The sequence below is a fragment of the Vulpes lagopus genome, chromosome 10, assembly GCF_018345385.1.
Source record: "Vulpes lagopus strain Blue_001 chromosome 10, ASM1834538v1, whole genome shotgun sequence".
Taxonomy (NCBI): domain Eukaryota; kingdom Metazoa; phylum Chordata; class Mammalia; order Carnivora; family Canidae; genus Vulpes; species Vulpes lagopus.
In genome coordinates this window covers 42,397,891-42,411,568 of record NC_054833.1, presented here as the reverse complement: position 1 = coordinate 42,411,568, position 13,678 = coordinate 42,397,891, and the positions used below count along the sequence as shown (strand labels likewise).

The 13,678-nt window shown below is 49.6% G+C and overlaps 1 protein-coding gene across 1 annotated transcript in view; it reads right to left on the bottom strand.

Annotated features, from left to right (window-relative positions):
- The window catches only part of DSCAML1 (DS cell adhesion molecule like 1), a 344,574-nt gene that overhangs the window by 25,805 nt on the left and 305,091 nt on the right, over nucleotides 1–13,678 (bottom strand). Inside the window, exons 15-19 of the mRNA XM_041769839.1 lie at nucleotides 12,142–12,309; nucleotides 10,771–10,841; nucleotides 5,944–6,184; nucleotides 2,353–2,499; nucleotides 217–372 (exon numbers count right to left, since the gene is read on the bottom strand). Coding sequence (XP_041625773.1) covers nucleotides 217–372; nucleotides 2,353–2,499; nucleotides 5,944–6,184; nucleotides 10,771–10,841; nucleotides 12,142–12,309 — 783 coding nt within the window. The remainder of the gene's footprint in view (nucleotides 1–216; nucleotides 373–2,352; nucleotides 2,500–5,943; nucleotides 6,185–10,770; nucleotides 10,842–12,141; nucleotides 12,310–13,678) is intronic.

The following is a 13,678-nucleotide window of genomic DNA, read 5'->3' as shown; positions in this document are numbered from 1 at the left end:
AGGAGTCCCAAAGCATCTCTCCACCACCTACGAGCCTGTGGTCTCCCCAAGCGGGGCCCCCGAGTGCTCAGAGCCACCCTACAGTGACCCAAAGGGACAGGACACAGGACAGTGCCCTGCTCTCACCCTTCTCCTTGGGCAATGCTCAGCAACAGGCCCTGGGGGGAGCCTGGCAGGTGGGCGGAGGCTGGGCTGGGTGCCGCGGAGAGGACTCACCGTCCTCCTTGGTCTGGATGTAGAGCACGCTGCTGCGCACGCCGTCCCCCGCTTGGGTGTAGGCCAGCACCTGCACGCTGTAGTTGGTGAACTTCTCCATACCTCGCAGCTCCACCCGCTCTCGCGTCGTGGTGATGTTCTGCATCTCGCCCCACTCTGCCGGAGACAAGCCGCCTCTGAGTGCGGCCGGGTCGGCCGTGCCTGGTCCCCGTGCGTGGCCCCTCTGTCAGCCTGGGCTCCGCTGGGCTCAGATCTCACTCCATGGTAGTGGAGACTAGGGGACCTGACCCCCAGGTGCACGGGGGCGGATTTGGGGCACGCTCCCAGGCCACATCTCACCCCAGGTGGCCCAACCAGGGTGAGGGCATTTGCCAGGCCTCAGCCCCAGGGACCTTGTACCAAATTCAACTTAATACTCTCCCTTTGGAAAACTTCTATCTCTCCGAGCACCTTTCCCCCTCTTCCACCCAACTCCCTCTCCATGTGGGGGATCCCAGTGTGCCTGGGGCCCAGAGGGGAGCCTGGAGCGGGTGGGACCGTCACAGCCCTTCTTCCTTGCTGCCCCAGGGCCCCCTTGGGCTCTCAGATCACTAAGCAGTGTGTTACCAGGCAGTGTGTCACCGTGCGATGACTGGGGATGAGCTGAGGCTGCCTTCTCTGTGTCTGCTTGCTCTTGGGCCAACATCCTGAACTCTCAGCAGTGTAAGGAGCTAAGTCCCCTTCCCTTCTCATCACCACTGAGGACACCCTCCCCAGGAAGAACCCGCACGGAGAATCCGGGAAAGGCTGGTAGAGGGGACAGCCTTGGCCAGGAAGGGCCAGGCCTCCCTCCAGTTCAGCAAGGACCTGTCATCTGGCTTTGCCAAGGAACTTACTGTAGGCTGAAGAAGAGCTTAGGGAGAGGGCCTCCAGGGAAGGCCAGGGTCTTAGAAGGAGGAAGAGAGACAGGCTCCTGAGCTGACAGCTGTCCACAGGGACCACTGGGTTTTCAGAAAGTCAGGCCCACACAGTGGCTGAGGACAGGCTTTGTGGAAGCCTGCAGACCCACCCCAGCACCTCCCTGGGGACCTGGGGCGGGCATTGGGCCGGGCCAGTGGAGGGCAGCAGTCTGCCGGGGTCAGGGAGTGAGAGCACCATGCCCAGCCAGAGGCAACTCCGGATCAATTCAGGGAAGCCTCAGAAGCCCGAGCAGCAGGATCTGCCTTTTTAAGAAATCAGAAACTGGGGTAGTCCTGTCCAGGATGGGAGCCAGAGACAGACCCAAAAGGAGGACAGCATGGCCAACAAGCCAGGTGCCTATGGAGTTTAGAGAGGCCATGCTTTCCTTACCTGATGGGGCTGAGCTAGGAATACTGTGGGCTTAGGAAAAGAGGAAGCAAGCTCTGGAAAACGAGGGACCACCCCTTATCTGGTGCAGCACAAATATGTGAACTTGGGACTCCTCCTGAGATCTGGCCCCTGAGCTCCAGGCCTCTGACTTTCAGAGGAGCAGTGGAGGTGGTGGCAGGGAAGACAATTCCCATGGGCAGTGTGTCTGCCAGTGGTGGAAGGCTCAAGACGCAGGAAGCTAACCTCCCTGTAGCCCTTTGTGACCCCCACCCCCCAACAGAACACACCCATGGTTTGGGATGCTGGGCCTCTGACTTGTTCAACTGCAGACTTCCCGAGTCACGGCAAGGTTCCCGTGTGTCCCTGCGGGCAGGGGCTTGGTGTGTTTGTGGGGCTCCTCTTGCCCCTTCTGGCTAGGTGGTGATGACTAGGCCTTGGTGCCCCAACTTCTCTGCACACCCCTTCAGAAAGCAGTGCCCCCATGAAACTCTTCGATTGTCCCGTTTGAGTGTCCTAGCTGTTCCCTGCTGGGGCCCTGCCTAAGATCAACACGTTATGTAGAAAAGCACATAGGCCCCATCACATCTCCAGTCATTCCCACGCACACTGGCATCCAGGAGCTGCTGGCATCCCACCCCCCAGCACAGAGGAGCCCTGGCTCTGGCTGGAGAGTGTGTGCACCTGCGGAGGGCTGCCCCTCCACCTGGCTTCCCAGGGGAAGATGCTCAGCTCTGAGTGTGGACACGGGCCCCCACTGGGCTTGCACCTCTCACCCCAAGATCCGGCCATTGCTCCCAGCAGACTCACCCCCGTCCACGTAGAGAGACCAGAAGATGACCCGATAGCCTTTGAGGACGCCGTTGAGAGTGCTGCGTGGGGGCTCCGACCAGGAGATGACGGCCACATCGGAGGTGATGGACAGGGCCCGGACGTTCTCTGGGGGTTGGCTGGGCACTGCAGGGAGCCGGGGGAGAAGGGTACTGGTCAGAGGGTACAGCCCCACATCCATGTCCCAGCCAGAGGGATGTGGAAGGAGCTCCTGACAGTGAGGAGAGTCTGGGCTGCATGGCTGGGAAGTGAAGCAAGCCTCCTCTCCTGGATTTGGTCTTCATAGGTTCGGTTTCTTGCTCTCCAGGTGGCAGTTTCCTGGTTCTGAGCATATGTGGAGGGCACAGGGTGATGAGCTCCAGGCATGAGCCCATGGGGATCCACCAGTGGGCACCCCACCCAGGGAGTCCACCTCTGCTGTTACAGAGCCTGGACGATCTCCAGCCCAGCCCTGGTCTTATCTGATGGCTGTTGGCCCTGTTGTGGCATCTAACCGGGTGGTCTGAGCCCAGCCTGGCTCTCGGACCCCTTGCATCCTGATGCCAAGCTGAAGGGAAGGAAAAGAAGGAAATGGTCCCTTCACCCTGGTGAAGGGGAGAAGGGGTTCCATAGACACCTTTAGGGCTTCTGGGACCATTACACTTTTGTCCCTTGTCCCGGCACATGAACACATCAAAATGCCTCGGCTGATGAGAAAACACTTTTTGAAACCAACTAAGGTGGTGTGTCCTGCCTCTAACCCTCCTCACTGGAGAGCTACTGGGAACCTAAGTCCTGCACCCCAGGGTTGACCCCAGGACGGGCCAGTCTTTCTGAGATGGCAGACGCCAGGGGCACTGGGCTCCATGAGCCACCTTGCCTGGGGAGAACTTTGGTGGCACTTCCTGCTGGCTTCCTAGGAGCTGGGGCCAAAGGGAAAGGCCACGTCTGCCTTGCTCGGAGAGGGAGATAGGAGGCACAGGCTGGATGGAAGGTAATTAGATCCCATTGCCCCACAAGAGGCAACTCTAATTTTTATGAGCATTTAAATGATAATACATCATCCTAACGATCCTCTTTGAGAATGATTATTGTTTCATATTACTTAGGTGTAAAAATATAAGCACCATGTAATTAGGGACCCAGTGTAATAAACTAATACAGATCGCCCGTTCGAACAAAATGAAGGTAATATAATTATGGAAAAGACACTATTGCTAAAGCAGGGGCCCTTGAATACCCCAGGAGGAGTGCTAATATTGCCAGGAAACGATCAGGATCTGACAGGCTAACGAGGGCCTTAATTAAGTATGAAAAACTGCTGAGCAAATGCTGCTGGAAACTTCTTCCCTCTCTCCTCTTTTGTTTTGAAAATGACTCTATAGTCCAAGCTGATCTCTCCCTGTTGGAAATTCTAGGCACCCCACCCCGGAGCAGGGGAGGTGATGCCCCACTGGAAGTCAAAGGCGAGCCTGGCCTGGCTGTTTCCTAGCCCTGGTGGAGAGAAACTCAGCATGTGGCGGGGCGCGCCCCTGTGGGCTCCGGGCAGTTGTTCCCCTGCCCATGCCTTCCCTGGGGCATCCTGGGTCCCTGTCACTTGGTCCTGCATCCAGCCTTGCTCCCAAGAGAGAGGGTGACAATGGGGTGAAGGAGAAAGAGTATGGGTCTGACCTAGATTTTGATCTAGGCTCTGTTCTTTACTAGATAGGTGATTCTGGACAGGCTACTTAGCTTCCCTGAACCTTGGCTCCTTTTATGGGCAATGCCCTAGCTGTCGGGAGGCTCAAAGGCAGGTGCTCCCAGCCCAGCAGCACCAGCAGCACCTGGGAATTTATTTGAAATGCAAAATGGATTCAGCTTGCTCAAGCAGAAGCTCTGTGGGGAGGGCCCAGCAATCTGTTTACAGCCCTCCAGGAGATTCAGATTTGTACACTGAGGTTTGAGAACCACTGGGTTAGAGCACCACTTAGGATCAGTACTGTGTGAAGAGCTAACGAGCCAGCATCCCACCTAGCCAGGCCTGTGGCCAGCAGCACAGAGGGGAGGCGCTAGTTGGGGGATGGATTCGGTGTGCGATGAGGGGATGGGGGACTCGTGAGACAGTTGTCTCGTGAGACAACTGGGGTTCTCTGCTTGCTGTGTGCCCTCCCCTCTTTTTGTGTTCTTCAGTTCCCCTTCATCCTAAAGCTCAGCTTGTGCCCCAGAGCCACTGAATGAGGATCTTGGGAGATGAAGCCTGGGCATCAATATTTTAAGATCTCCCCAGATAATTCTAATTCATAGCCAAAGTTAAGGACCACTGGTATCAGCTAATGCACTTTCATGTGTTTCTGACCTGATGTGTCTGTAGACACCTCCCAAGGGTGCCTACATTTTCAGAGAAGATAAAGTAGAGAGAAGGCATTGCTTAACCTAAACACTGCTTCCCCAGTGCAGGGCTTGGAACTCACGACCCTGAGCTTAAGACCTGAGCTGAGGTTGGGACGCCTGGGTGGCTCAGGGGTTGAGCATATCCCTTTGGCTCAGGGTGTGGTCTCAGAGTCCTGGGATCGAGTCCCACATCAGGCTCCCTGCATGGAGCCTGCTTATGTCTCTGCCTCTTTCTCTCTCCCTGTCTCTCATGAATAAATAAAATCTTAAAAAAAAAAAAAAAGACCTGAGCTGAGGTCAAGATTTGGACACTTAACCTACTGAGCCATGCAAGCACCCAGGGAATGACTTTCTAATGGTGGAACGCTGGGTATTCTGTGGCTTTATGCCCTTGGGATGATTAGTCCCCTCCCTCTGCTGAGGAAGGGTCAGAGGCAGTGAGGGTTTCAATTTCAGACCCTGGTTTGGGGTTGGGGCATCAAGAAGGACACTTAGGAGAACGCTTTGCTTCTTTTGTCTGCTCTATAGGCAACAAGGGCCATGTCTCCTCTTTCAACCTGGCAAAGGCTCAGATACCAGCTGGCCTTTCTCTGTGCTCAGAGAACAGGCACATTCTTGCGTTGTCCTAACCCTGTCCCCCCAAAAACTGGGTCCTGCCATTTGCTCCTCAGACTGTGGGGTCCTCTCCAGTCTTCAAAAAACTAGATTTTGAACAGTGGGCTCTAAATCCTCTGCCACATGGATCTCAGAATTTCTTAGCCCCCGGTCTCATCTCAGGCCCCTCAAACAGGTAGTGGACAGGCTCCAGCCCAGAAGTACAGAGATAACGTGGCTTCTGCCCCTTTTCCAATCTCCAGGTTGTAAGGGAGGAGAAACAGGACAGGGGTGTAGAGGAAGGGCCTGGGGAGAGAGGTGAGTGAGAGCCAGAATGGAGCCCAGAAGGGAGCAACATGGATGGAGAGTCAGATGGGTGACAGGCAGGTGCTCGGATGGGCGGAGCATCAGCAAGCAATGGACAGAGTGTCAGCCAGTGGACTGAGAGGCCCGCGGTGCTCCAGGGACCAGCATCTTGAAGAGCCAATGGGCAAGAGGAGGTGGAGGGACCCAGGGAGCCCATGTGCCTCACAGCACAGTGATGCAGTAGAAGGGAGCAATAGAAGTGCCCTGAGCCCTCCCTGGCAGCCCTGGCCCCGCACCCCTACCCTGTGTGGCTGCCCTTACCGTCCTCCAGGGTGGTGGCATTGATCTCGCTGGATGAAGGTCCTGTACCAGCCCGATTGAAGGCCTGGACCACCACCCCATACTGAGCGAACTTCTTGAGGTTGTCCAGGGTGTAGACCTCGCTGTCCCCAGTGGCCTTCATCTCCACGATGCTGTACTGCCCGTTGCTCCCAGGGCTGTTCTCCCTGTAGCCAATCTGGTAGCCCCGTATGACGCCATTCTGGAGCTCCTTCTTGGGGGCCTGTGAGCATGGTGGGGGGAGGGGAGACAAAGACACCATGGTGCTCTGAGCTGATGCTCTTAAAGCTGAAGTCAGATCATGTCACTTCTCTGTTCCCTTCAAAAGCTCCCATCTCTCTTGGAGTGAAAGCCAAAGCTCTTACAATGGCTACATAACTCTACACAACCTGACCCCCCGTTACCTCTTGGGTCTATCTCCTCTTCCCCATGCTTCCCATGCTCCAGCACACTGGCCTCTTGCGGTTCACACTGGGCCTAACTCCATTTCAGGAGGAACGCTCTTTCCTTGGATAGCTACGCAGCTTGCCTCTTCACCTCTGTGGTGTTCTTGTTGAAATGACTGTCTTAATGAGGCCTTCCTTACGCTTTTTAGGTAAGATTGCTCCCTGCCTCTGTTCAGTATTCCTTACATTTCTTCCTGGCCCCCATCACTTCTTGGATTGATCTTTCTTCCTCCATGCTTTATTTTTCTCCATTGCACTTAGTATCACTGGACATTCTATATATTTGACTTATGTGCCCATCTGTTTCCATTAGAATATAAACACCATGAGGATGAAGAGTGTTATCTGTTTTGTTTGCTCTTTGCTGTACTCTGCCTAGAATGATGGCTGATATGTAGGAAGCCCTCAGCACACAGTTATTGAATGAATGAATGAATGAATGCATGAATAGGGATATCCTTTGACATGGGATCAGGAGCCTGGGAGAAATGGAACAGCAGACAAAAAATAACCAGATGGAGAGGAAGGTGAGAAATTAGCTTGAATAAAGACAGTCTCAAGATAGCACATCACACCCTCTAGGACTGCTATGGTCAAAAAATGGAAAACGAGTGTTGGCAATGATGTGGGGAAACTGGACTCGCACACTACTGGTAGGAATGCAAACTGGTGGACAGCAGTCTGGCAGTTCCTCAAAAAGTTAAACACAGAATTACCACATGACCCAGCATCTCCATTCCTTGGTACATATACCCCCAAGAACTGCAAGTGGAGACTCAGACAGATTCTTGCCCACCCAGTTTCATGGCAGCATTCATTATTCATCATAGCCAAGAGGTGGAAGTAACCCAAGTGCCCATTGATGAATGAATGGATAAACAAAACGTGGTCTAGAAATGCAATGGGATATTATTTAGCCTGACACTTAGCTTATTACTCAGTCAGAATGAAATTCTGACACAGGCTACCACATGGCTGAACCTTGAAAACATCATGCTAAGTGAAAGAAGCCAGACACAAAAGGACAAATGATATCTGATACAGTTTGTATGGGATCCCTAGAACAGTCAAATTCAGAGTCCAGGAGTAGACCAGAAGTTACCGGAGGCTGGTGGGGGGTGGAACTTATCAGTTAACAGGTACAGAATTTCTGTGTTGGGATCACAAGGAAGTTCTGGAGATGGATGGTGGTGATGGCTGTACAACACTGAACGTACTTCATGCCACTGAACTGTGCACTCAGGCATGGATAAAATGGTAAATTTGATGTCCATAAAATGGTACATATATTTTAGCACAATTAAAAAAAAAAAGAGTCCTTGATTTTGGTGTGTGCCCAACCCTTCTTGGAGAATGTGGCTATATTGCCCCCTGATATCATGGCTAGGGGCTGGGGTACTGGGGGCTGAGATCTGAAGCCAGCGCCCAGATGGAGGGACAGAGATGGACAGGACACATGGTAAGAAGGGGGTGCATTTTGGAGCTCTGGCTAGGCTGGTGGGAATGATGGATTGACTCCAGTCAGCCAGGAGATCAGAATAAACAGCAATACCATGAGTCTGGGGGCTAGAAAACATACTCTGACCCAAGCTTCAACCTTGATACACAACCACACACACACACACACACACACACACACACACACAGAACCCTGATGCATCTCATATCCGGAACCATGAACACACACATTCAGACCCATCAAAGCAAACATCCTAATCTGCCCACCTACTTAGAGTCAGATATGCTTAGACTCAGAGATAGAAACTGGCTCGTTGAACAAGCAGACTAGCCCATCTATAAATTGAGAGAGAGCACCCACCCCAGTGCATATCAAAACAACTTGAATCAGAGTTTTAAAGACAATGAAGTTAATTTAAAAGCCCACCTTTTATTATACTAAAAACTAGTGAGATCAAAAACAATTAAGTTAGTAAAACACTGTTTTTTTAATTCAATGAATGTTTTAAATGAACTGCATTTTAAGCTCACTGTTAACTCAATAAAATGAAGTTTTTAATTTAACATAATTGTTTTGAGCTCACTAAATAGGTGTGTGTGTATTTAATTGACTTGACTTTTTGTTAATGCCTGAATAATGTTTCTCTGCACTTGGGCAGTCCTGTTTGCCAGTCTGTAAGTGAGCAAATTCCCAAATTCTCATATCTACCCATGCATGTCCACACACACAGGCATCTATTCTAGAAACAAACATATCTTCAAGAGTGATACCCCATCTTCACAATGATGCATGCTCTCAGATTACATATACATGTCCGTATTGCCATGCACTGATATACACAACATGCATGTCCACATGACCAGAGCTGTCTACACCATAATGATGATGTATACCTGCGCAGAGCACCACACAACATATTCACATCAACCAAGACAGGGGTCTTGGATGGGCATCCAGACACACCCTGCTATATCCACATATATATTCACATATTAATATAAATCTTGACAGATCTTTCTTCCCTTCTCTCTCTCTTTCTTCCTATTTCTTTTTTTCTCTTCCCGTCCACTGTTTCCCTCACCCCCAACAGGCACACTCAGGATTTAAATCAATCTTAACAATATTTCTCTGAAGCATTAAGAAATCAATAGGGCTGATTGCAAATTTATGTCATAAAGCAGTGGTGATCCATCTCACAGAAAGAGTCTTAAAATGAAGTGACTTATCTTTCAAGTGAATCTTTATTTTTCATTAATCTGTTTCTTGGTGTTAAAAAAAAAGTCCCCTGAGAAGTCAGGCCACAATTTATTGATGGGCTGGTTCATTCTGAAGTTCTAACTTTCTAATCAATTTTATTTTTCATTATGAGATTTTGGAGAAATAAATCTGATTCTAAATTTTTATCGACCTCATGGTCTGAGCTTTGTAGCCAAATGGCTCAGTGTTTTACATAAGTATTCATCCCCTCTCTCCACTTTCTGGCTTCCTGAGAATATTCCTAGGACATGGGTCTAGAACTAGCATGCAGACAGACTTGGGGTTAGACTCTAGGCTTCATCCCCAGTTTCGGAGGAATCCCGATCTGAATCTGAAGGGGAACCATGGCTCTGGGCATCTGCAAGGTGGGCTGATTCCCAGGAATGACCAGCTTCCCAGTCTGTGCCCCACTTCTATCCTGGTCATTTCTCTAGGGAAGGAAGGAACCAGGTTTTGCTCTGTGTGCATGTGTGCATATGTGTGTGTATACCCACATACACAAGAATGTAGTCTTTTAAAGAAAAATATCATTAAGCTCTTCTCTTGAAGGACCCAGAGGAGGACCGAAGTGCTCTTCCTATCAGAAGCTAGGTTCCTGATGCAGACAAGGCATCTCCTGCAATCCCCACTGGTGAGATGGGAACATGTATGGGCCCGAAGAAAGCTTCCTGTTCCTGAACTCCATGCGGTGGGCTGGGGCTCCAGACCATGCCCATTTAATTTCTGCCTCTGTTACTATTTGAATGGTGTGGGCCAGTCATCTTGCATCTCTCTGCCATGGTCTCCTCTGATGGATGAGGATACAGATACCTCTTCTGGCCACCCTCCAGGAACAGAGGGCCAGACAAGTTAGTATAGGAAAATACTTGGAGCCTGCAAGATGAGTACAACAGGCAGCCATCACTACTGGTGGCCCTCGTGTGCCCAGGTGGGGATGTGGCAGTGAGGCCAGAGCTTTCCAGGACAGTGTTTATTGGTCCTGCTTAACGTTATTCTGATCTGTTTCTCTGTGCGACCAGCTGTGTGACCTCCTGTAAGATTTTTCTTAAGTGACAGGGTCTTCAGACAGCCTGTAGAATTTATAGGCCTATGCTGCAGAACATACTGGTCTGTTTTATCTGCAGCTCATCTACCCCTGGAGGAAGGGAAGGCAGTTATTTTCACTCTGTTTTTATAGAGGAGGAAACTGAGGCCTGAAAACCCCAAGACTCCTGTGCATGGCCTCACTAGGAGAAGATGGAGGGGGGCTCATATCACCATAAATCCCAGCTCCAATCACAGGACCAAGACAAAGGGGAGACCCTGTCCTGTCATCTCCCACCATCCTCAGGGCCCCCTTGAACTTTGTACAGAATCAAATCCAACTCCTGACCTATTACAACATGTGGAGTTTGGAAGAGAGGCCAGTATGGTAGAAAAATCATCTCCCTCCCTTGGCATTGCCAACTTCTTGGTGGGATTGGTGGGGGGACCCAGCTCTGTATCCTCTTGTCTTTCCTCCCCTCTGACTTCATTTGTTTAGCAAAACACAAGCATGAGAATTGTAAGAGACTAGAGACCAGAAAGCTTGTTAGGGCTTCACTCCTGGGTTGAGGAGGGAGGAGGCATGGAGGCATTCAGCAGGGAAATGCTTTTGATCTTACTTACCTTCCAGGTCACTTGGATACTCTGTGAGGTTACTGGCTGCAAGGTGACATCCATAGGGGGCCCATCAGGAGCTGGTGCATGGAAAAACAACATTACAAGTCAAGTCTTAAAAGAAAAGAGGTCTATGTTCCCACTCTCATCCTCCTGAGCTGGAGGATTGCTAGCGAACAGAGGAAAAGCTCATGCATAGAAGCAGGGAATCTTCGATTGAGCCCCCTGAAATCACCATAGGGCTTACATTTCCTCTCCTTTCTCCATGGCTTGCTGAAAATAGCAAACAATGACAATGAGATATTACTCTATATCCAGCAGACTGGCAATAATTTTTAGAAGTTTGATACTATCAAGTGTAGGCAACAGTGTGTAGTGGCAGGAATTCTAATATATATTGGCCATGGGAAAGCAAACTGGCACAATACTTTAGAAGTCATTCTGGCAATTTTTGGTTAAATGCAGAAACATGCTCATCTGATAACTGTGTAATTCCACAACTACTTAGTCCCATAAAGAAACCTGCAAACCTCTGTAAGCACACAAGTACAAAAATGTTCACAGCTCCAAACTATACACCATCCAAATGTTCATCTCCATTAAAATGGACAAAGAGGCTGTGGTATAACCACGGCATGGGGTGCTACACAGCACAAGTGATGAAACCCACAAAAATAGTATGAACTTAAACAAGGAAGAACCAGAAGAATATATTGAGAATAATTTCATGAATATATTTCACCAGAAAATAGGCAAAACTAAACTATATGCTTTACGTGGATGTACACTGTAGTGACAATATAAGAAAAAGAAGGAAGAAGGGCTACTGGTTCCTTCATGGGGAGGACGGGGGCTATGGTTGGGAAGGGTTATGGGGAGAACCCTGGCATGCTGGTAATTCATAGTGAGTGTGGGTTATTCTAGCTTGTACTTTATGATCATTTGTAAAACTGCACATATATGTTACATGTACCTTTGATATTATTTTATATTTTGCAAGAACAGGAGGAACTATAGAAAGAGAAAGCTTGTTTAAACTTTCAGACAAAATCCAAGACAAAGGTCACAGAAAATAATATGGGGCCCTAGTACTCTGCCCTTTGCAGATCTAGGATATCTGTCCTTTCTAGACAGGTTGGGGCCAGGGGAGTGAGAAAGAACCATAGACAGCTCCCCAAAGCCCAGTGTCTACAACTCCACCCAGAAAAGGTCAAAAAGAAAAGCCTCCGATGATCCAGAGGCAAACACAAATAAATACCATGGGATCTCTCCTTCTCTCTTCTAATTGCAAGCCCACCATCAGTGGACAGGGTGAATGTGGGCCTCAGGTGACCCTGATCCCCAACGCCATGGGAAAGAGCCACAAGGCCAGGTACTCACCAGCCTCCTCAGTGCTGATGGTGAGCTCTTTGCTCGGCTCGCTGCGGCCAATCTTGTTGAAGGAGTACATGCGGATGCTGTACACAGATGCTGGGTGCAAGTCCACGATGTTGGCCTGATTGATGGTGGGGGATATGTTGCGTGTGGACTGCTTGAAGTCCCAGGAATCTGCAGAGAGAGCACCCATTTCAAACTATTGTCAGGAAACCCCCACAACTCTTCCCCAGCCTCAAGTCTCAATCTCTCCTGTGGTACCCAGGAGAGGTCCAGCTCTACACAGACTGCAGCAAGAGGGCACAGGTCTTAACAACTCCATGAAGAGTACAAGGATTGATTCCATGAAGATCAAAGAGAACAAGGGATGCCTGAGAGTATGAGCAGCAAATGTACTGGCTCTCCTCTGTCCTGGGTCAACTTGTGAGTTCAAGCCTCAGAGGGGGCTCAGACAATATGTTTCCCAAGGCCCTTTCCAAGATCCCCATTTGCTTGCTAGTCTAAAGGATGTGATTATCCAGTGCCCTTCTCCCACACCACATCAGGGACCTGTTGTAGCCAGGAGATCCCTATCTACCCAGTGCCAAGGGAGAAGCCAAAACTTCTCCCCCTTTATCCTCTGTGTATGCCTCCATATTTCCTTTCCTTGTGCGCTTGTGTAGTGGTCTTGAGCGTAACTTGGTCTTCGAGGGGACAGACCAAGTACCAGAGTCCCCAGCCCAAACCCTACCCTCTTTCTCTCACTGGCAGGAGAATGTTCAATCTTTAGGGTCAGGAGCCAACAGAGAGATTAGCATGTTCCTGACTCATCCAAGGGGACTGGCAGCCCATTCCAGGGCTGTTTAACAAAATTGTAGAATGTGAAAAATACCAGATAAATGCCACTCAGGAGTATTGTGACAGTAAACATTCTGCATCTCCAGAGGAATCCAGTCATTCATTTGATATAGTTTTGCTGTGCATCTACCAGGGGATTCCCAAGAAAAATGGGAAGGGGCTGCAGTCACAGCAAAGATCTTCCAAACCCCAAATTCATAACTAGATTACTTTATTGGCACTTCACTTTGAAAAGAAAAAAAAAGGCAGAGCACAAGGAAACAAGCTGATAGAAGGGCTTACAAATCTTCTTGGGGCATGTCATGATGTCACTATTCAGTCTAATTTTCCATGCCTTTTAAATCCACAGTAGAGGATCCTGAAAATTCTCAGTAGAAAAGATTAAATTGCATTCACTGCTGTTTAATCCCTAGAACAGGAGAGGATGCAAGCATATTCTAGAAAGACTGTTAGGAAGACTTCTTTTCCTTTTTTTAAAAAAGGCTTAAACCTGATAAATCAGTTCACCAGAAGAGACCAGAAGAGAGCATACCATGCCCTCAGATTCTGGTTAATTGAGGTCTTGATGGTTTTCAAAACACCACTTTTAGCTGCATAGGCTCAGCGTCTGTGAAGGGCACTGTCCCAGCTCCCCATCTGCAGTTTTGCATTTAATTCTTTGGTTTTATGAGCCAAAGTCACAAATGGCAGGCTGCGGATGCTCAGA